The sequence below is a fragment of the Exophiala aquamarina genome (assembly GCF_000709125.1).
Source record: "Exophiala aquamarina CBS 119918 chromosome Unknown aczIA-supercont1.5, whole genome shotgun sequence".
NCBI lineage: Eukaryota > Fungi > Ascomycota > Eurotiomycetes > Chaetothyriales > Herpotrichiellaceae > Exophiala > Exophiala aquamarina.
The window spans coordinates 1,830,439-1,850,604 of NW_013550583.1; the positions used below are offsets into that span (position 1 = coordinate 1,830,439).

The 20,166-nt window shown below is 50.4% G+C and overlaps 7 protein-coding genes across 7 annotated transcripts; 4 read left to right on the plus strand and 3 right to left on the minus strand.

The window, feature by feature from the left end:
* Positions 1–880: 880 nt before the first annotated feature.
* A1O9_07318 (uncharacterized protein) lies at positions 881–1,911 on the plus strand (the record flags this gene model as incomplete). Its single annotated transcript, XM_013404264.1, has 2 exons — positions 881–914; positions 989–1,911. 2 exons carry the CDS (start codon positions 881–883, stop codon positions 1,909–1,911), a joined length of 957 nt encoding a protein of 318 aa, XP_013259718.1.
* Positions 1,912–2,546: 635 nt separating this feature from the next.
* Positions 2,547–4,835, minus strand: A1O9_07319 (uncharacterized protein; the record flags this gene model as incomplete). The annotated part of the gene is made up of 1 exon (XM_013404265.1): positions 2,547–4,835. One exon carries the CDS (start codon positions 4,833–4,835, stop codon positions 2,547–2,549), a length of 2,289 nt encoding a protein of 762 aa, XP_013259719.1.
* A 655-nt stretch (positions 4,836–5,490) lies between these two features.
* A1O9_07320 (C4-hydroxylase) lies at positions 5,491–6,816 on the minus strand (the record flags this gene model as incomplete). The annotated part of the gene is made up of 1 exon (XM_013404266.1): positions 5,491–6,816. One exon carries the CDS (start codon positions 6,814–6,816, stop codon positions 5,491–5,493), a length of 1,326 nt encoding a protein of 441 aa, XP_013259720.1.
* Positions 6,817–7,666: 850 nt separating this feature from the next.
* On the plus strand, positions 7,667–8,396 carry A1O9_07321 (uncharacterized protein; the record flags this gene model as incomplete). Its single annotated transcript, XM_013404267.1, has 4 exons — positions 7,667–7,681; positions 7,768–7,879; positions 7,940–8,095; positions 8,152–8,396. 4 exons carry the CDS (start codon positions 7,667–7,669, stop codon positions 8,394–8,396), a joined length of 528 nt encoding a protein of 175 aa, XP_013259721.1.
* Positions 8,397–9,081: 685 nt separating this feature from the next.
* On the plus strand, positions 9,082–10,836 carry A1O9_07322 (uncharacterized protein; the record flags this gene model as incomplete). The annotated part of the gene is made up of 1 exon (XM_013404268.1): positions 9,082–10,836. One exon carries the CDS (start codon positions 9,082–9,084, stop codon positions 10,834–10,836), a length of 1,755 nt encoding a protein of 584 aa, XP_013259722.1.
* An 834-nt stretch (positions 10,837–11,670) lies between these two features.
* Positions 11,671–14,038, plus strand: A1O9_07323 (uncharacterized protein; the record flags this gene model as incomplete). The annotated part of the gene is made up of 5 exons (XM_013404269.1): positions 11,671–12,092; positions 12,136–12,448; positions 12,525–12,575; positions 12,634–12,764; positions 12,868–14,038. The coding sequence occupies 5 exons, from the start codon at positions 11,671–11,673 to the stop codon at positions 14,036–14,038; spliced, it is 2,088 nt and encodes a 695-aa protein (XP_013259723.1).
* A 947-nt stretch (positions 14,039–14,985) lies between these two features.
* Positions 14,986–19,305, minus strand: A1O9_07324 (regulatory associated protein-mTOR; the record flags this gene model as incomplete). Its single annotated transcript, XM_013404270.1, has 1 exon — positions 14,986–19,305. One exon carries the CDS (start codon positions 19,303–19,305, stop codon positions 14,986–14,988), a length of 4,320 nt encoding a protein of 1,439 aa, XP_013259724.1.
* Positions 19,306–20,166: the final 861 nt, after the last annotated feature.

The following is a 20,166-nucleotide window of genomic DNA, read 5'->3' on the forward strand; positions in this document are numbered from 1 at the left end:
ATTGACGTTGGAGATGGCTGGAAATGCCACCCATGCTCTCTGACAGATGATCACCAGACCAATACTTCCCAATCATGATGGAGTTGGCATGTCACTCATATGTACGAGATAGGGGAAGGGCTCTGGAATACGCAGCCTTGCGGTCTCAATGATAGTGAAGGGATCGACAAGAATCTCCACCAAGCTGATCCTAGCCACCTCGTCTCACGTCCGAAAGTTGCAGTGGCCTTGTCAGCAACTTACACACAGTAGCGCATGCACCCACATTGCTCGATTCACATACGGCAGGCTTGCTATGATGCGTGGCTTCTCTTTTCGTTAAACCTGTTGACGGCGATGCCGTGCTCCGTATATCACCTCTAGTCAGAAATCATCGAACTTTTGTCTCGGACATCATGACACATCCAACATGATATTCATATCTGGCCTGACCGGCCTAATGCCTTGTACCTCGTGGTCCACCTGCCTTCCTACTCAGCGAGCCACATACCGGGGTTTGCGGGGAGCGCCCGTTGTGGACCGATGTTCTGCGCATCACTAGCCATGCTTGCTTGACTCTTCAACCCCGAATCAGCCCCTCTCTCCCACACTCTGCCTCGGCAGTGGAGCGCAGGTGTGATACATCGAAGCATGACCATGGCAAATGCCACGCTTGATGCCAGAAGGACATTTAGGCAGCCTGCCAATACCGAGCTGCAAGGTAGTGGTGGATGGACTGTATAAGCAGAGGTCAAGAGACTTCACTTCTTTGCGCCTGATCCGATACAAACCCCTAGCTCTCTTTTCTCATCGGTATTAAGATCTGTCGCATCTCTTTCCTCTGCGTGGCGACAAGGAACTTCTTTTCGATCGTCAGATCAAGCCCTAGGATCTACTCACCATGGCGGAATCAACAAAGACTGCTATCATCACAGGTAAGCAGAGGTCTTCCTTGTCGACCACCTCATCTCCAGAAAGAGATATTCCCGCGGTTGATACTCTTTACCAGGGGGGCTGTCAGGAATCGGCTTGGGCCTGGCCCGGCACTTACTTTCCAAGGCGAATTGGCGGGTCGTTATTGCGGACGTCAGGCCAGAGGCGTATACAGCCATATCTTCAACTCTGGACGCTGAAAAACACCTGTTCATCCCCACGAATGTGGTGTCGTGGGACAACCAAGCGGCACTTTTTAAACAAGCATACGACTGGTCAGGAGGACGGATCGACTTCTTCGCCGCCAATGCCGGCATAGCAGAAAAAGACCATATCACCATGGGTTTTCTAGGGCAGGGTTGGGACCTGGAAGCCGAGCCGCCGAAGCCAGACCTTCTTGCCCTCGAAGTCGACGAAATTGCTGTCTTCTACGGCTTGAGATTATTCGTGCACTACGCCCGGAAAACAAAATCGGCACTAAGGGCATCTTCAACCCCTTTCAACCCGAAAGTCGTCATGACCGCGTCGACCGCAGGAATCTACCCTTTCCCTCTCGTGCCAGCATACGCCGCAGCGAAACACGCGGTCGTCGGCCTGGCCCGCAGTGTAGGGCTACCGCTGATGGCCACCGACGGCATCGCCGTGAATTGCATATGCCCGGGGTACGTCGACACAGGCCTGACCCCGAATGAACTCACCGTTCTCTGGCCCGCGGGAAATATCACGCCGATCAGCACACTGGTGCGAGCATACGACGAACTTATATCCGACACCGGCACCGTCGTTCAAGACGGCAAGAGCGACGGGAAAGACGGCCAGGTCAAGGCGGGTCAGAGTGTCGAGTGCTCCGTCGATAGGCTCTTCTACCGCGACCCGGTCCCCTATCCGGATGAAAGCCAGAAGTTCCTGGTCGAGCAGTCCTTCTTGCCCGATGGTGTCTGGGCCAGGGGCATGGCTGCTGCGCTGCAGAACGCTCGTGCTGCCGCGGCGAAGGCTTGAGTTCACATTTTGGTGGAGGAGGGCACAATTCTAAGTTTGGTATGCATGTAATTCAAGGCAGAATGTTCAAATGATCGAGAAAAGAATATAGCATTGAAACCTCTGAAGCTGTGACTTCATGCAATACTATGAATGAATATGTCTCTATTCATAACTACAAGGCACGCCTATTGAAGGGTGTTTATGTCACTAAAGCGTTCCACTGTGGGAAAACCATCGAGGCGGGAGATATGAAGGGATTCTCAAAGGGAAATCTGACCCAGAATGGACCAAAAACTCGCATCACCAGAAATATCAAGAACTGAATCGCCGCAAATTCAAAATCATAATTCGGGAGAGCTTCTAATGTTTAAGGACTGTAGCGAGAGTTTGTAGGATCCTGGTGATGGCAGAGGAACCGCATTGGATAAGTTCTGTAATTAGATGCCTCAAGGTAAGTGAGTCCTCCTAGGATGTGTACCGGACATGAAAAATCCCAATGCAATACTATTCAAAGTCATATTCCAGCAAACCCCGAACAAACAAGTAGCGTAATACAATGCAGTCCATCCGTACCTAATTAAGCACACAGCGGATAGATAGGCATCATCAATTCCAATCTCCCAACCTCACTCAGACTACGCTCTCCTGCTAGACTATGCCTGAGCCTGAGAATGATAGAACCAACTTACATCGCCCTTCTGTCTCAACTGCTCACCATATCCAGCGGACCAGGTCGTGGCATCTGACTCAATGGTTGGCCCTGCGGCTGGTTTGGACCGCTCCCCACGACGGCGCGTGGAGTTGCTGGTGCGTCGCTCGGGAGGCTGCCCATCGGCGTTGGCACTGACGGATTTGACTCGCGTGGAGCCATGCGCCTGGCGCTCGTCTTCCCTCTGCATCTGCGCGGCCAGGTCGTTGCCAACGCGGGCGAGGTGTGAGAGGCGGCCGTTGCCCTTGTTTCTGACGTGGCCTTCCTGCTGGCCTGTGGATACTTGGTCGCAAGGACGCGTGCTAGGTCGGCGTTTCTCGGACGTGGACTCTCGAGTCTTGTCTTTCGCCTTGCGATCATCGTCTTCTCGGCTTATCTTGTCGCGAGCGGAATCAGGCTTTGCGTGTGCCGCCAGGTGTTTTGCGTCTGGTTTGTTACTTCCCTCACCATTCTTCTCCCGAGGAAATTGACCATCAAATCGCTTGGGCGTCTTCAGTCCCTCAGGGACCATTGCACCCCGGCTCCCCTCGGATATGCCGAGCGTACTACTGGCTAGGCGGTTGCGGCCGCTGGTATTCCTAGTGTTGTTCAAGTCCACGTGGCCGAGGTCCCGTGCGATGTCGTAGTATATGCGCAGGAAACCCTGGGTCGTGTTGGATGGGTTGTCATTGTCTCTTCCTCTCACCTCGGGGAAGCGATGCTGTGGTTCGCGTGTCTTCGGTGAGATGGCAGATGAGTTTCTTTCTCTGATGGTCGTGATGGGCCGTGAGGACTTGGTGGCCGATGAATAGTCCTGCCAAGCAATATTGGCCTTGCCATCACCACGAGGGTCGTCGTCGCGGAAGGGTGGCAGGATATTGATGTATTCGTCTGCTGGGCTGGGTTGCGGTTTTCCGCCCGAGAAGGTCTCACGACGAGTTGAGTATTGCGCCTGCTCTGATGTATACCGCGAACTAGCTGGTTCGGCTGATTTCCGCTGCTGGTGCTGGGTTTGTCTAGCCGCAAAACTGAGTTGATTCGTGATGACCGATCCAACGAAGTTGCTATCAAAGATGACACTTTCCCACGACTCTCGTCTTGATGCCGCTATCGGGCGCTGTGGCCGGCCTGCAGCCGAAGGATACGCTGGGGGTTGTTTGTTCCAGTTCTGTCTCGGAGGTACATAGACCTCTTCTGTCTGCTGCTTTCGCTCTTGGGCTGCCTTCTCGTCGTGAAGTGCCGTCTGAGGTCTGCGGCTGGATTCAGGTTCGTCAGAAATATACGGACGTCGGTACTGAGTTCGTGGTAGCTGCGTTGAGGGAAGGTGTTCGCCGCTCATCAAAGCAGTGTAAGCGTCCACCGATGCTAAATCGGCGTCCCCACCATCTTCGTCAAGATCGCCCATCTCTTTCCGTCTGGCTTGCTTTGTGGGAACAATCTCTTCGCCGTTATCCTCAACAATTCCATCATCAGCTTCGAACGTCTGAACTGACTTCGCAAAAGAAGTCTTCACCGATTGACAATGCGGACCGGCGTTTTGGAGTTTCTTCTTTAGCGAGTGAATCTTGGACCTCAGCCGCTTCAACTCAATAGCTTGCCGCTCATTTTTCTCAAGCTGTGAGTCCATCAGAACTGGCTGGCCCGTCACATTTTGTATGTGTGTTACCATGCTATGCATCCATGCATCGACCCAGACTTGGAGTCGAGGATTCCCATGCTTTGCAACATGTTTGTTGGTCGCACGTGATCTCACGATGCACCGCAAGTCTAACAGGGTTTGCATATTCCCGGCGATGCATGAGAGAATACAAGCATCGCATTTACTGGCTTGATATCTCCATGGTATGGTGTGGGATGGAACGAGGAATGTCTTTTCAAATGTGTCGTGCTCCAACCACAAAGCGTGTAGGTCTCGCAATCTAGATACGCGATCGATCTGCTCCTCAGTCAGCAACTCCGAATGGGAAACCAGACTGTTGAGGCGGATTCCCACCTCGATCTGAATATGATGAAGGATGACATCAGTGACACAACGGTTCAAGCCCTTGTGCCAATCACATGAGTCGATGCAAGGATGAAAAAGTAGACGAACCAAGCGCCCGGGACCTTTCAGTTTGGAAGGGAGTGTCTTGATGGTCGTCTTGATTCGCTGTTCTTGATCTTGACGATCCTCTTTTGGTCGGAACTGAAGGATGTTAGCTAGCTTCGGGATATGTTTGCTGGGTATATCCCCAAGAGAGAAGCCAAAGCGCATGATGTTCGAGAAGGTCTCAGATAGACTCACGGAGAAATTCTCGCAGACAATGGCAAAATGTTGCGAGTGATGTACTAGATCAATGAAGGAACGTTTGCCTCTGAGTAGATTTGGTTGGGGAGAGTGCAAAATTTCCCTCAGGTTTAAGCAACAGGTTAGCTGGTGGCAATCCGATAGAAATTGTGATCAAGATGGGTCTTATGAGCACAGGCAATCAATGGCCCTTTGAAAGAAAGCCCGCGAACCACCCCTCGATGTCCTTTGTGTGATGGCACAGGCTTGATTGCCTCCAAACAATGGATGGACAAAGATGTTTTAGCAATAGCTGATAAAGGAGAACAATGGCAGGATGCAGCCTTCACAGCTTGGGTCAGAGCGAGCGATCCACAGAGAGAACAGAAAGTGACGAGGCTTGGGTATAGATATGGAATTCAAAACGAAGAGCATCCATTTCTTTTTGTGTGGTTCCTGCCCAATATGTTATACACATTAATAGTCTTGTAATAAATAGATGGTGTAGAAGCCTCCCTTGAACTCTCTCATGTCGATGTTGGCCCAATTCACAATTTATCCATGTTCCCTGCCTTAATCAACTGCAATATAGCGTCCATGGATTCGGTCGTCGTAATAATCAGCAGTTACGTCTGTAATAGTCTCAATGCGCCCCATCGGCGTGTAGGATGGCATGGCTTCTCCCGTGCAGGCTTCCGGCAACACGATCGGAAAGAGCCTTAGCGTCAAAGCCACTAGTTTTCCGTCTCGCGCTCCGTCTTGGAGTTGCCTTGACGCTTTGTTCCTCCCTTGCCTCTTCTTCTAGGACTTTGGCCCCACCATTAACTTTATCGTCGAGGACCTGCCTCTGGCTAGACATGGCTTGCTGCTTTGCTTTTTCCATGTCAAGCTCTGGGGAATTTACCACTGAAGCTTTTTGAAAGGTGGGGGTAGTGTCCGCATCGACTTTCTTCTGCGCAGCAATCCTGTCACGTTGATACCGAGCTGAAATATCACCTCCAGTCCATGCAGTGTCCAAGAGTTTGTCCCAGAAGGTGAAGAAAGGTTGGGAGAAATTGGTCTTAATCCCCCAGCTCTGATGATGAATATCATGGTATGCAGCATTGTTCGAAGTGATGTGCTGGATTGGATCCCATGGGAAAGCATAGCCACAATGATCGTCAACAGTCTTGATGGTTGAGCAAGTAAAAAACCACATTCCTTGCCTGACAGTCATTCCCGTAACCAGATAAGCCAGGCCTGTACCGAGAGTATCCAATAGAAATCCTTCCAGAGGATGGTTATACAACGCGCCGAAGGCATAAGGTACGTAGAGGCGGTGATGGCGGGAATGAAGAGTCGTGTACAGCCATTTATTCATGTGCATGGCACGATGGAGGAAGTATTGCCATGTGTCAACAATAAGGATTGCCACGAGAAACTGAAGGGACGGAATTCCCGCCCAGTAGATTGCTTTGGCTACAGAAAGTTCCCAGGGAGCAATTGTCTGGGTGGAGTAGCTACCTCCGGACAAGGCGTTGGCAAGTTGTGGATATGTGCTGACCTTGTTTGACAGAGCGAGGGCGTCGACTCCGAGAGCGGCGAGAAACGAGGGAATGTAGGACTGGGTAAGACGTAGACGTTGGGCCCAAACTGCAACATCATACTCTTCTTTGCCGACGGTCTCTGCAGGATCGAAGTGGGCGAGGAGTAAGCCGAATGCAGTCTGAATGATCTGCTGCAAGACAACATCTCGAACGACTTCGTATCTGGTGACGTGGTTCCGCTTGAGAACTTCAGCCGGGGTGTGCAGTCGATACTGGGCGCAAAAGTCATAGCTATCGAGGATATGAAAGAAGATCGAGACGACCCAGTAGGCTACGACTGGAGCGAGGAGTTGAAGAAGAGGATCGGAGATGCCAGGGATCAAGGAAGGGCGAGGGGTCAACGTGTAGGAGGGTAGTGGAAAACTTGTAGTTGTATTCGCCATGGCGTTTGACCATGCAGTATAGCAAGTAAGTGGTTTGAATAGAGAACGAGGGTGGTGGATGCAATGAATGCAAGAAAAGTCGAGTGGGATTACTAGATTGTTGCCCGGGTGGCTCGGAACTGATGGGTTAAGGAGTGACAAGGCGGAAGGCGGGCGGTTGGACAGGAGGTACTGGTCTGCGGGAATACGGAGTATTTGATGGTCGAATAAAGAGAGAAAAGTAGTCAGGGGTACGAATGAAGGGAATGGGGAGAGATGAAAGGACGAGGTTGACTGTTGTATGAAGACAGCAGGTATGCACCTGGTATATGATGTGGTGAACCCTTGATGATTCAAACTGCGTCGCTTGAGTGAATTTGCCACCGGCCTGACAGTCCCTGCAAACCGTGACCAGGTCTGCCGCCTACAAGCTGCACCTGCTGCAGGGCTGAGCCACAGGAGACGGGAGGATGAACTGGAGTTGGTAAGGCCACCTCCGTCTCCGATCACGGATTTCCTGTGCAAATCTCCTGTCGTTGTGGAACTAGAAAATGATACGAAATACGAACCATTCTCATCTCCTGATAAAATGTTATTAGCCACATGTCACCTCTCATGCTCACGTGGCGTGTCAATCTAGGTCACGTGGAAAGATGTCACGTGCGTGCCCAGATTGCACCAATCTCCGTCAGAACTAGCGGCTTTTCCTCCACTAGCAAAAGTTCTCGAATCTTTCCTCCACATTTTGGATTCACCCCTCCAGCAGGCCTGCGCTCGTCTTTTCTTCTACGCATTCCCCCTCGCGTCGCAACATTTTCCTCCCACACCCTACCTCTCGCTCCTCTATTCATCTCAGATCTTACTCTTCAACATGATCATCTACAAGGTAAGAGATCCCGGTAGCCCTCCAACAAGGCTGCTTCTGCAAACATACCCCGCCTTGAGCAGCTATTTCCTAACTTTTCTCTTCAGGATATTTTGTCCGATGACGAGATTATCTCGGACACTCTCAAGATCATTGATACCAATAATGGTCTCTGGGAAGTCGACGGCAAGATGGTGAAGAAGGGCGCGGACAACTTCGGTCAGTTATTCCCACATTTTAAACCAAGCTGCAAACCCTTTTCTTACTCATTTCTTGTAGTTCTCGATGGGGCCAACCCATCTGCCGAAGGCGAAGATGCCGATGAGGGTGGCGATGAGGGAGATAATGCCCCTGTCCTTGATATTGCCGACCAATTTCGACTTCAGAAGATCGAGGGTGGCATGTCGAAGAAGGCTTACCAGGCTGAACTCAAGAGTACTGCTTCAACACCCAGAAAGAACAGAAAGGGCCAAGCTAACTGTGTGTTTTAGAGTACATGAAAGCGTTGGTGGAGAAATTCAAGGAGGACGGAAAGTCGGCGGAAGAAATCAAGGCTTTCCAAACCGATGCGGCGGCAGCAGCCAAAAAGATTCTGGGAAATTGGGAAAACTACGATATCTACCAGGGAGAGTCCATGAACGAGAATGGCATGTACGTGCTAGTCGACTTCCGTGAGGATGGGTTGACTCCATATGCTACAGTCTGGAAGGCCGGCTTGAAAGAGTACAAGGTGTAGGACGATCACGAAACCTCAGACACGCATACACACTTAGGTGACTGGCACGATTTAACGAAATCCACCCAAAGACTGGCCTCAGCGGTGGTCCGTTGACAATGAAGCATACCAAGAACAATGATAGATGTTGCAACCTTGGCCTAGCACATGGCTAGAAATGGATATCAGCATGTTTTTGTGCTGTTCAGAATTTGATGCCAACCAAATCCATCCATGAAGTGTGATTGATGACAACTTGGTTTGATCTTGGGAAGGCTCCCACGTGCATCCAGGCCATGTAGAGACCTCAAAGGCGGTGGTGGTGCAGGGGCCGCTCTGGCCCAGTGGGTGGTGGTGAGCTGAGGTTCCAAGTCTCTCAAACTAGGCCTCTTTCAGCGCTTGATCCTTCTACCGCCACCACCGTGACTGCCACAACACGAGCCTCATTAATTATTATGGCCAGTGAGCAGTGACCACTGCTACGGGGCTCTCCCGGGGCAGGCACCCACTTTGTTCACCTGAATGCCGAGAGGGGAGGCACGACTGCGGAATCTCAACTTCCTCAAACTTGTCTTCCGTCACTTCAACTCAACTCCCTCTACTCTCTCTCTCTCTCCACTTCTCCCTTCGAGATTGCTAGCGCATTCTGCGCAGCCTACTTAGTCTTCCCATGTTCTAATAACTTCGAGTCCACTCTCTCTCCGTCATGGCTGCCTTTCTTCGCAATGTATTGTTTTGCCTGAGTCTGCTTTCCGTTGCCCTCTCCATCCCAACCGCTGATTCCACCCACCAATCCTCCCTACGACTTAATGATCCTTACTCTGTCAAAGAGCAAGCCTTTGGCCCCTTCCGCAAAATACGCGATTCTATAATCGAGAAGATTTGGTCAATACCCTCCAAACCTGCTCTTCACTCCTCGACCTCTTCTTCTCCAAGGACTCCCGACCACTTTCGTGCCCGCTATGGCAATGATGTGGTTCTACGATTCCAGTTGAAAACTGAAGACGACGTCAAAGCTCTCATTCAGGCCGCGGATATCCTGTTCCTCGACATCTGGGAAGGCACCAATGAATGGGTGGATATCCGAGTTGCCAAAGACATCGTGCCTTCCTTCATTGGACTTCTACCGAGCACTCTCCACAACTCCTATACTCCTTTGATGCACGATCTTGCACGCGCTGTATATGACACATATCCTGTCTCGGCTTCTTCCCAAGAGAATACTCCCTGGGCCGGCCCAACCACTTCCCACCACTGGAGAGCCAATACACCACCTCCCCAGGACCTATTTTTCCAAGATTTCCAGCCCTTATCGGTACTCTACCCTTGGCTCCAACTTATTGCCTCTCTATTTCCCACCCATACAAGTTTGATCAGCATTGGGAAGTCTGCAGAAGGTCGGGAAATCCCTGCCCTCCGAATTGGCACTCAACGAGACTACACTCAAGGCAACGATCACACTACTCGCCATACCCTTGTCATATCTGGAGGTTCTCATGCTCGTGAATGGATCTCTGTCTCAACCGCGGCCTACATCGCCTATAGCCTAGTCACTAGGTACGGGCATTCACAGTTCCCTCATGTCACAAAACTGCTCGATCATTTTGACTTGGTCTTCATTCCTGTCATCAATCCCGACGGCTACGAGTATACCTGGACCACTGACCGACTTTGGCGCAAAAACCGGCAAGCTACAGATATCGCTTTCTGCCCTGGTGTCGACATTGACCGCTCATTCGCATTTGGATGGAATGGCCGCGATGGCCGAGAGAACGCTTGCAGTGACGATTATGCGGGACCTAACCCGCTCGCCGCACTGGAGGCTCGAGTTCTGACAGAATGGGCTCGAAATGAGACTGAAAACAACAACGTCACCTTTGATGCTTTTATTGATCTTCATTCCTATTCACAGGAAGTCCTCTACCCATACAGTTACACTTGCGATGTGGAACCTCCGAATCTTGAGGACCTGGAAGAAGTTGCGATGGGACTTGCCAAGTCATTCCGTTTGACCAACGGGCACTACTATGGTGTGGAAAGTGCATGTGAGGGAAGTATTACTTTCCAAGACCAGAGCAAGAGCGTCAGAATACAGACTGATTCCGAGGGGGGCTCCGCTCTGGATTTCTTCTACCACGACCTTGATGTCAAACTTGCCTATCAAATCAAGCTTCGGGACACTGGCACCTATGGATTTTTGTTACCACGATCACAGATTGTACCTACCGGAGAAGAAGCGTACGAGGCTGTGGTGGGCCTGGGCAGGTGGTTGTTGGGCAATCATGGCATCGAAAGTATTCATGAAAGAGACTCTGTCTGGGGTGTGGAAACGAGTCCCACTCTTGCACAAAAATCGAAGGTTGCGCAACAAGATACAGCAGCGATCCCTGAATTTGGAGAAGACGCCGATGAGTACGATGACCAGTCGGCGTTTGAGCTGAGAAGGAGGAGGAGACGGTGAAACTATTATTTTATGTTCTGAACATCCTTCCAACGCAAACTTCAGATTGACTTGGAGTCTACGGGCGCCACCTGAGCACTACTGGCGGCGTGATGATGTGAAATGATTGTACAGTAGCAATGCGTATTCAATGGAAATGCATAGTCAATGGCACATTGTGCCCTTCCCACCAAGCTCTCGATGATTACTCTTGCTCCCGATTTCTTGTTCTTGGGTTGATCAGACATCCTTCAGCTTCCAAGGCTTGATATTGCTGTCCACAAGGCTGGCCGACCAGCGCACTGCCCGGTGCTTGAGCCAGTCACATGGCCAAGTTGGTTTAGAAGCCACCAATGGCCAACCTTCATCACAACCTTCCCGGTCGGCCTCCACGAGATGCAAAAAACGCCTTGCGGATCGCCGTTGCTAGGCTTGCTGGTGCTGGCGCCGGTGCCAGTGGATGCCAGTGGAGGTGATTCCTTACCTGCCTCCAGCCTATTTGCTGCAGTTTGTCGCTGCACAGCCGTCCTATGGACAGAACAGAGATTCATGGCCAGACCATTCTTCCCAACCTCAGAACTCCGCTCATACTGAATCTGAAGCCTTGTTGCTTAGGAACAACTTCAAGACATTATTACTCTGTGCTCCAGACACTTTCCCCGAGCTCTCGAGTTCCAGGCTACTCCGACTTCATCTTGGTTCTGTCCCAGCCTCATCCGCTCTCAGAACCTTCGACCGACCCTCACAGAACATCAATTTTCCAATTTGCACCAGCAGACGCCCTACAAAAATGCAATGACCGACAGATTCTTGCCCTCCCCTCCAGCATTCCTAGGTGTTGCTTAACTCGGGACGATGGCAGAAGTTTTAGGGATCGTAGCAGGTGGCGCCGGTCTCGCGTCTCTCGCCATACAAATCCTCGATGATGTTCAGAAGATCAGGGAACTATACAATGCAATCCGAGATGCGCCATCCGAATTCCAATCACTCCTGGATGAGATCCAGCTGCTCTCCATGGTCGTGTCTTTGTTTGCAAGAGAGAGTGCACAACTAAAGTCTGATCATGAGATTGCTGTAGCTCAAAGCCAAATCGTTCGACACTGTCAAGGCATTCACGATGAGCTGAGGCCCATCCTCGCACAACTAACGAATTCGCTTGTTAGCCGTAAGCGATCGGTCTCATGGATCTCCGTGAAATCTGTTTTCCAGAGAAGGAAAATCGATCAGATGCTGATGAAGCTGGAACGTGCCAAATCGACCCTAGTGCTTGCCCGACTGTATGTTCTCTTATAATCATCGACCGCAGCTGATAGCTCCTAGCCTTAACATTACCCATTCCCCGCCCCCTAAGCAATCCTGCGAGCACACAGTGGCTACTCCATCACCATTCCAAAAACCGAACATCTGTCGTCTAAACAGCGATGTCAAGTCCATGCCAGCTATAAGTCGTTCATCATATTCTCTGGGACTGGGCAGATTGACAGTTAGCCACGGAAAACCTCGGTCAGACGAGGAAGGCGACGCTGTGACTGCCCGATTTGCATTCGCGCCGTGGGTACTCGACTGGGCCATCACCACCACGTTCCGAAAACACAATGGCATCCTCAATATATCACTCCAGCCAAAGTGCTTGGTGAAGGTCAATGCTCCTATCTTCAGAGCATGCGCATTGGGGGATGCGGACGCTGTGTCATATTTAATCAGCACAGGGAAAGCATCGCCTTCCGACACCACTTTGGGATGGCACCACCCCTTTGGCTGTATGTACTGCTTTTCCTGGTCCGCTCTTGCATTTCATTCAAAACTCATTTGGCTCAGGTTCTAATCATATACAAGGTTGCCGCGGCATGGCGTCAGCCTGAGATCTGCAGGAAGCTGATTGACCTAGGAGCAGATATATCAGCCCTCCTAGATGAGGAGGATGAGTACATCGACAGAACTCGGTACTGGTAAGTCCATAACACAAACAGTACATTCCAATGGAGCGGCATGGCCAGATCTGCAATATATGCCTCGCTCCGGGGTCCCGGTCTTGCTGCTAACGCTTGCCAGGAACCCCTTAACACTCGCTTGTAAATCAAGATTGCCCAGGAGTATTATAGAAGGTCTATGCCGAGATCAGACTGGCTTGGCTGAGATCTATACGAATCGACGGTTCAATGTGAATAACCAGCGTGACACCCTACGTGTGTTGGTGGAAGATGGAAACGCAGAGATCGAACAGCCCGCGGGCAGATTCGGATTAGTACCTCATTATACAGCATTGCATTGGTTCTCCGGCCCTCTGGACACTTTCTGCTGGCTTTCTGCAGAAGATAAAATCACTCTGATCGGTGCTGACTTGCAAGAATTCTATCTGTCTGTTGCCATTATAAATCCTATCCAGGGGGTGGAGTTTTTTAAGGCTGCAGTGAGCAAGCATTTGAGCCTTCGCCAACTTGACTCAGCACACTGGTTCCATATGAGGTTTCCGGAGAGCTTTGTCTTCCGAGTTGTGTACGAAAAACTCACTGAGGACGAGCAGCAGGACTTAGTTGATACCATGAGACTGAGCTTGAATGCAGGCATCGACTTTCATAATTCAGGTTGTCCTGTGCACACTCCACTCACTGCTCGGTTTCATCATTCCATCGATTGGTACATCCGATATGAGTTGAGCGGAGTCATTGATTGCTCTAGTTGGTCGTTTTCATCTATCGCGGCTCCCTACACAAAAAGGTTGAAGCGCTGGGCCGACCTTTTAGAGCAAGCGGGACAAGACTTGGACGAGTATGTGAGAGTTGACAAGGAGCGTGGTCTGAACAAGTGGATTCAATGCCGAACTGGGTTGCTTGATAGAAGCAACGATGACTACCTCGCCAATCTAATGGTTTTAGTCAGGGTTTTCCTCGGAGTAAACAGCAAGGAAGAGAGATTGAGAATCCGAGTGGTGTATGCTACAAAGAAGCGCTGTATAAGCATACCAGGAGAATGGGTCCAAGAGCAGTCGCACGAGGAGTCATCCTCCGAAGACGATGAGGGTTGGACGTTTCACTACCCCTCTGTGGATGACGATATATCTGAATATGACTATGATGAGGATGAGAATGACAGTGAGAGTGAGAGTGAGAGTGAGAGTAAAAGTGAGGATGACGACGACGACGACGACGACCGGGGCGGCACAGAAAGATCCCAGCTCAGAACCGATGGTGAGGAACTCGTGATCCGAACAGCCGCCTCATAAGCGCGTTTGATATCAAGAGAAACAAAGATTTCCCACGTGGGTGGCAAGAGGGACTCTGATCCTCGAGAGGAACATGAGCTACGACAATCTGATGATATCCTCTAAAGCAAGCGTGGCGAATCTGGAAAAGGGGGCAATAGTATGTTCCACAACCAGGGGGTCCTATGAAGCACTCATTTAATCTGTATGCATATCCAGCAATTCCCCGAACGATAACTACTCTTCTCTCTCGCGATGTTTTTGGGTATGGAGTACATCACCAACAACAGTTGGTTTGGAGTGGAGTCATTGGCTATTATCTGTTCACCAGTACGAGGGGGGCTGGGTACATACTCATCATTCAAATTCAACTTCCCGACGTGCAATTTATCGTTGTCGACGACTACTTCGCACCTCCGCACAATACATACCTACCTAGTTAGGCACCACCTACATTCGGGTATACATACATACATGCAGTCCACCTTCCTGTGGAGGTGGATCCCCTTGCACGCCCGAAAAATCTAACCCAGACCCCAGGAAGTAGTACCTGTCGGTGGGTAGGGTGGACTTCACGGATCACCACCTCTCGGAACTCCTTTACGACACTTGATGGACCAGCTAGACGATCGCAACTACTTCCTACTTCGAGATGACATGGAACTTTAAGTCAGGAATGAAATGTCTGGTTACGCAGTTGTCCATCCTACATATGCTAGAAGTGGCCTCTGGCATTGGATACCACATGCCGTTCCATACCATGATACCATGCCGGTCCAGCTCACGCCAATCCATACCACTTTGATGCTGCCGCAAGTGAAAAAAAAAAAGGTTAAGATAGAACATATCTCCATGCGGCATATCAATATCCACAAGACTGCCTGTCGCTGGTGCGTCCTCCAGCCACACACTAGTTGTACTTCTCCATCCCTCCATCCTCCCTATGCCTCGTTTACCGATAACCGAAGCTAATACCCCAGGAGGCTCACATGCCCATCTCCCTGTGCTGCGCATGCCAGGACCATACGGTGAGGATGGTACGCAGTGGCTACGATGGGACTTTGATATCCTCTACCACTGAGACTCCCACCGACGACTTGCGCAATACGGCTGGCCAAGGGCTCAAAGACACCCAAGGGATCACCGTTCGTGTTGAAACTTCGCACCTCATGTCGGTCCGTGCCAACGGCGAGTACAGGGGCATGCTCGTGCACCGAGAGGCTGCGGAGGAGAGTCTTGGACGACGATATAGTGGTTGGCGTCGGTGCACCATCCAGAACTTGTTGCTGTCCTTGTCCTGACAGCGTACTACTCGAGGAGCCCGTCGCATTGAGAGTTAGTACCGCCTTGTCATTTCTTAAATCCCAAAGCTTGACCTCGCCGTTGCGACTGGCAGAAACAAGTTCCCTTACTCCACCTCGCTGCATATGTACGTTGCTGACCCACTGTCGGTGCTCACGCCAGATCTTGACCATTGCTGTACGTGGGTTGAGGCGTTGATCAAATACGCGTACCACACCGTCGCCAAAGCCCGCTATAAAGATTTGGCCTGCTACTTGGTCAGAGGTCAGACTGGTAACGCAGCTACTGCTTCGTGCAGGGATGTCCCCAACACAAAGCTCCGTGGCTGCATTCCAAACTTTGATCACCTTAACATCTCCCGCGACGAGTGCCTTCCCTTGACCTTGTTGCCAGTCGAAAACTAATCCTGCATTTTTGTTGCTAGGAATTAATTCTGTCAACGCGCGGAACGCAGTGATGACTTTAACCTCAGCTCCACTTTGGTAACCGCGATATACTTTCAGAACACCATCGGAGCTGCCAACCATAAGAAGGGGTTGGTCGTCTTCATTCATGAATTTGGCATCATTGATTCGACTTCCAATGGGGTTGCCATTGCTGAATCGATTAAGCCGTTCATTCTTCTGGAAATCCCAAATCGTGATGATGTCTTTGTCATCCGCAATAGCTAGATGGTCGTCAAACTGATGAAACGTCAACTTGGTTGGCTGACTGTGGTTGTTGATGAGACCCTCCAAACGTGTCCACCTCGAGCTCCCTGCTTTGCCTTTCAATGGCTGGGTGTCTGCGATGATCCGCTCGTTGCGTGTGCGTCGCCACAAACGAGAGTTATAGTCCGCCGAACCTGGCTCATCTGGATCATTAGGCCTCATTTGCGGCTCGCGGAAATACTCTGTCGACCATTCCAGTAGAGAACTCTGAAGAGGAATCGTCGGCCGTGTCTTAGGATCTAGTGGCATGAATCCAGCTGAAGTTGGTAGATATGCTGCTTGATACGCGCCAGGAGTGCTACTCGCGTTCAGTGTATCAGGCGGACGGCTCCATTCTGGTGGCAATCGATTGCGGGGGGTACTGAGAGGCTGAACAGGCTCCCTTGTCTTGCTTGGGGACGTTTGTGGCGTAGTTTCTCTAGTAGGACTGTCTGATGGGTTGCCAAATGCCAGATTTCGCAGCGAGCTACCAGCCCGTTTAAGACTCAGTGACAGATAACTCTGCTGTTTTTGTAGCTGTGGGGGTGTCGTCGTACTAGATTGTCGATCGATTGCTCGAAGGGAATCTCTTGACGAAACTTTCTTGAGATGAGCTTCTTCTTTCTTCGAAAATTTCAGAAGGTCATCAATCACTGCCAATGCCATGTGACTCAAGGGGGAGTTGATGAGACTTTCATGGACTTGATCTACGATTAGGGAAGCATTTCTGGCAATCTCTGGGTGAGGATCAACAGAGAGAATCAGAATCTGGACCCAAATCGATCCATAAATTGTGTTCGCCGAGATGGGGACTGTGCTGATGTTATCACGGGGGTCAAACACACTCGGCTCGGTTTCCTTGTAAGGGTGTTTCTCTCTTTCCTCCACAAGCTGCTCGTACGCTACTACCATGAACTTGTTCTCATGGCGCTTGACAAAAGTGGAGAGGAATACGATCAGCTCCTTCCGTACCAAGGTACTGCCGTCTGATGTCATGAAGAGGACAGAAGATGCAATGCCCTCCTCGACTTGGGACACCTGGTCAGTGAGATCAGGAATACCTAGGAAATTGGTGAGAGCATGGAGCATGGCTGCTCGAACCTCTGGGACGGGATCAAGAGACAGCTCGCACAGTCGAGCATGCGCTGAGCACCTGATACCCATCCATTTCGCATCTGCATATTCGCACCATAACATACTCAAGCACAAGCAAGACCATTGTCTAAGTAAGGGGTTCTCGGGCTCTAACATGTTGAGGAGACAGGCATTGAAGAGTTCTGGTAGCAGACATACGGTCTGACCCGGAGGATATTTCTTGCAAAATGTGGCCACAATGAATGCACACATCGCTCGATGCTCACTAGCATTACCAACAGGGATATCAGACCGTGGACTCATGATAGAGATGAAGTAGTGGATGCCGTTGTCCTTGAGCAAATCACTCTGTACTGTGTAGTCCACCGCCATTATGCGAGCCCAGATGAAGACCATGACAGGCTTTAGCTCCAATGAGGCTGCTTGGAGAAGCTTCACCACATAAGGGAAGATCCCAATGCTCAGGGCCAGGTGAACAGCCCATGGTCCAAGATCCAGAAACTTGCTAAGCAGAATTAACGCCCTCAACCGATGCACCTGACTAAGGAGAACCTGAAGAACAATGGGGAGTTGATCTGGAGCGTGGTCTTTGGTAGGTCCCGAGCTGAGATACACCTCAAAGGCTGTGAGTTGTTCTGAGAAGAATGTAGAATGTTGATATTCGTAGACACGCTTGCCTTCCTCTGCCTCTCGTAACATCGGAAGTTGTGACATGACCATTTCAATGGCAAGATCCCAACTCTGCCATAGCGGATGTCGATGTGTTTCCGGAAGAGGTGGTGATGATATTGGATGACAATGATTTGCTCTCATTATCCGTTCGCTCAAGAGAAAGTTGCGGAAAAGAGCGGCGACCATGAGGTCTTGACGGAAAAGTTTTTTGAATAACGGTCGAGGGAGTATGTTCCATGCAATTGTATCTGTAATCGCCGTAAAAATCCAATTCAACTCGCCTAGGGGACTTCTACGATCCTGGAGGCGACCCGGGACAGGAATTTTTCCGTCCTCCAAACCCGGACTACCAGGAAGAGGGTTCTGTAGGACGAAGTATCTCAATGCAATATCGATTGGAGTAGTGAGACAACATGTGAACAGATCGGCGGGAAGGTCAGGGTTAGTCGGTAACATCTCGGTTCTACCACAAGCTGCCAATTGAATGCAGTCTCCGTAATTCTGAACCGGAGCATTTGGATCGCGCTTGTTGAGTTCCTCATTCTCCTTGTCGTGCTTGGCGAGGAAGGTATCAAAATTGTGAACAATATTTCCCGCATGAGAGACATCGTATACGAATAAGCTTGGACCCCCTAACCATGATTGTAGATCGTAAATGCCGACGGGAATATATTGGGTATAATTCTTGTTGAACACCCAGATCTCACCAGATGCGGTAGGGAGCGGTACACCGTGACCGTTATAGTGGAAGAGCACTCTCTCATCTTTCGCATTACGTCGGAGGGAGACGCAAAACCGCTTTGTTTCATCGATGGAAGGATCCAGATACTGTTTATATCTCGTGCGCAAACTAAGTGACTCGTATTGTTCTTGCAATCGCTTCCCGATTTGTTCCATCGTTTTTGTAGTTCCGCCACTGTTGCCGGTTGGGTCGACCCATGCTTCGAGCTTCGCCGTAGGATTTGTCTTTATCACATCCGGAGGATCCACGCCGATATTGAGGCAGATTGCCAGGGCAGCAGAAACGGTCTTCATACGATCTTTCATGCGCCAGTCCACACTAGGGAACTTCTTCGACTCCTCCGATTGTGAGCCATTGCTCTCATGTCGCTTTTCGGTATAATACATGTAAAATGTTGCATGAAGTAGAGAAAGGTACTCGTTAGACGTATATTCGTCATCCCAGCCATGTCTGATATGTGCCAGTTTGTCGTCTGAAGGAGGGGTTGTCGGTCCATCTTTGCGTCGAGGCCCGAAATCACTCTTGGTACGCTGTAATAATGCAGGTCTTGCAGTAAGGTAATCTTGCGCTTCTTGAGGGATGATGCGTCGTGAAGAGAAATCATTCGGCTGCCCCAAGTGGATGCCATTTAATCGAGGAGACTGCTTAACCCCAGAGCTTGAATGGGCTCTCGTTATATCATCCGTCACGTCCCTAATTTGTCTAGCCTGGGCATCTCCTTGTGTGGCAGGCCGACGTCGCTCGATGTCACATAGGTTCGTGTCTGAGTGTCCGTTCATCGTCGCCATTCTGACCTCTTGATGTATTTCTTGAGTATTTCCCGCCTAGAGAGGACTCGGAAATACCCAGAAAGACATTTGGCGCAGCGGGCACTTGAGAGCTGTCGCTAAGAGAAGAGATGTGCGCAGGCAGCGTTGTCAGTTTGGTGCATAACTTTGTAGGTGAGAGCTGCGTCTGAGGTACGTATGTCGTGAGACGTTGAGAACAAGAAGGTGGCAATCGGCGAATCAAGAGGTATAGGAGGCAGATACAATCATTAGCTCGGCATGATTGAGTAGAAGACGGTATGACAAAACTTGTGAACCAGACTGAAAATGAGCTGGCACCTGGAAGACAAAAGCCGGGTGTCGCTGCCTTCAAAAAGTCATGCGGGGAACCCAAAGAGGAAATCCAGAGTGGCAGGGAGCGAGGAGCAGGCCTCCCGATAGGGAGATCACGTGATTCGGGCATTGACAAGGCTGAGACGATGAGGCTGTCAGCGGACCACACCATCCTACTACGTGTTGAGTTGTTCACAGGAGAGTGGTGAAAAGAGACACGTCATTAGCGGAATACATCAGTATCAGGAGACCAATATTCAAGCCTAAAATTGAACCTACAGCAAAACTGAGAGAAGTCAAAGGTGTGTACGCAGTATCCATACTGGTAGTACATTCATTTTTGAGTGTTCTTTTCCTCGCCCCTACCAGCAGGTAAAGTATATAAGCTCCAGATAGGACTTAGGGGCTCATTCAGTCTCTCTCTTTCCCCTTTCATTGTCTGCCTTACATTCTTGTGGTAAGTCCACCGCGCCGCAAGAAAAAGAAGAGGGTGTTCATTTCATTATTGGCCCCCGATTTCCCCCTATTCCAGACTTTCTCATCCGACAT